Source organism: Zingiber officinale, chromosome 3A, assembly GCF_018446385.1.
Source record: "Zingiber officinale cultivar Zhangliang chromosome 3A, Zo_v1.1, whole genome shotgun sequence".
NCBI lineage: Eukaryota > Viridiplantae > Streptophyta > Magnoliopsida > Zingiberales > Zingiberaceae > Zingiber > Zingiber officinale.
In genome coordinates this window covers 91313475-91315697 of record NC_055990.1, presented here as the reverse complement: position 1 = coordinate 91315697, position 2223 = coordinate 91313475, and the positions used below count along the sequence as shown (strand labels likewise).

At 38.9% G+C, this 2223-nt stretch overlaps 1 protein-coding gene across 1 annotated transcript; it reads left to right on the top strand.

Annotated features, from left to right (window-relative positions):
* Positions 1 to 227: 227 nt before the first annotated feature.
* LOC122050516 (auxin-responsive protein IAA27-like) lies at positions 228 to 683 on the top strand. Its single transcript, XM_042611408.1, has one exon. It carries the CDS (start codon positions 228 to 230, stop codon positions 681 to 683), a length of 456 nt encoding a protein of 151 aa, XP_042467342.1.
* Positions 684 to 2223: the final 1540 nt, after the last annotated feature.

The following is a 2223-nucleotide window of genomic DNA, read 5'->3' as shown; positions in this document are numbered from 1 at the left end:
TCGGTCGTCGTCGCCTCCCTCTCCGACGGATATGGGCTAACGATAAGCCCAAAGTGTCTAATGTAGGAGGAAGAGGAAGCTGCTAACGATCAGCAAAACCAGACGCAAAGGTGTCTCCGTTTTTTTTGTTTTTACTCCTCTGCCCTTTGCGATTGTTTGTTCGACTACCTTTGAATCTTCAGCAGTTTGATGATCTCCTGTTCTCTATGCAGAGGTTGATGTCGTCGATGGTGGAGCATGATTACATACGTTTGTCAGAGCGGAACTCCTCTGCCGGCGGAGTCGAGGGAGGGGTTATGAACCTCAAGGCCATGGAAATCAGGTTGGGGCTGCCTGGGTCGGAGTCGCCCCACCGCGTGGAGAAGATCGGGCTCACCCTGGATTTGCTCCCCAAGAGCTTCGTCTCCGGTGCCAAGAGGGGGTTCTCCGACGCCAACGATGGGGGCGGGACGTGGGGATTTGCCGCCGAAGGTGGCGGATCTGAAGTGAACTCGGTAAAAGGTGGCGGCTTGTTTTCGGGGAGAGGGGAGGTTGCGTCCGGTGGCAGTGCAGGGCAGCTTTCTGGGCAAGGGAATGTGGGGAAGGACCTAGCGGTGAAAGCGGCTGGGCAGGAGCGGAAGGTCACCCCGAAGGGCTGTGGTTCTGTTGGGAATGATAGTCCGGTAGCTCCTGCAGCGAAGTAAGTGTGATAAAAATGATCCTAGATTTTTCTTTCATAGATTTATAAATCTTCATGCATTCTGGTTTCTGTTTTTTTTTTCTTTTTTTCCCCCTTTTGGCATAGCTTGGATCTTTTAATCGAATTTGTTATAATTTCCCTCGTCGTTTCACTGATTTTTTTCTTTTTCTTGTTTGCTCTTCGCTGTTTTTCCCCTTCTTCCTTACGTTCGGTGAAAATAGAGTCTTTTTTGGGTGCACAAACGTAGAATCTGGGTGACATCCGTTTGGTGGTTTGTGGTTCAACAAGGGTTTGCAATGGTATAAACTCTGCCATTCATTTAATAGGAAGAATCGATTTTTTTCTCGGCGCCAGGATCTTTGTATCCATGAAATGACATTACTAAGCAAGGAATTTAATCAATTACTTTATGTAAAATATTATGTATGCTTTTGAGAGACTAAGATCTTCCCTTGGACGTTAACATATGTATTCAAGTTTTGTCTACTTCTGGGTTTCTAGACTTGAGTGTTTTGATACTGAAATCATAAAGTAATTTAATCAATTACTTTAAACTAAAGCATTCATTTAATAGTCAGATGTATATGAATGCTTACTTTTTTTCTTGTTCCTACTTGTAAACTATTACTGAACCAGACTCTTAAAGGTATGACATTACTAAAGCAAGACATTTAAGCATAACTTTTTTTTGTGTCGTTTAGCATCTCATTAGCTAAGGTAAGTCCATTTTTTAATTTTAATTTTACTAATTTTTATGTTTGCGCCTATTCATCTGGAAATAAGCAATTTGATTCTGCTGGAAGTACAGTAGTGTATTGGAATACAAGAAAAATTAAAGTTCATTATCACCATTAATTGATAATTTGATATTAGATGATTTCTTTGACGGTAAATGACAAAATTCTTTAATGGTATCAGAAAATATGCCTTTCTGTTTTTTTTTTCTCAAAAGGTCTCATTCTTCTTGAAGATTTATTTCACATTTTATATGGTTTTAGTATTTGTTATCTACTCTAGAATGTTAATTGTTACATGGATAATTAGACCTTTGATGAGGTATTGACATCATATCGTGTCAGCTATAAAATGTATGTATATATGTCATGGATATCCTTTACACAAGACTCTATTTTTATTATTCTTTGTGTGGGTTTAGCAGTCAGTAGAGGCACTGTACTATCAATAATCTTTTCAATTTTGGTGAATGTTGAAGTTTACACCTGCTTTCTTTTTCAGGAGAATGTGGATATTAAAATTTTAACAAATGATGATGTTCTAGGTGATGCAATACCTTATGATCAGCAAGATGCAATGCGCCACCTCTGTTACCAATTCCTTGATTTAATGCCGCCTACGGTATGGATACTTCACCTTGTAATAGTTGTTATTTCTTTCAATTATATTATCCACATTAAATGGTCATTAAATAATACTACATCTGTAATAGGAAGTTGCTGCAATTACACTGGAATTTTAGATCATAAGCTCTACTTTTTTTTCCTTCTTCTAGCACCTCTTGATTTATGATTCAGTTTTTTTCTCAG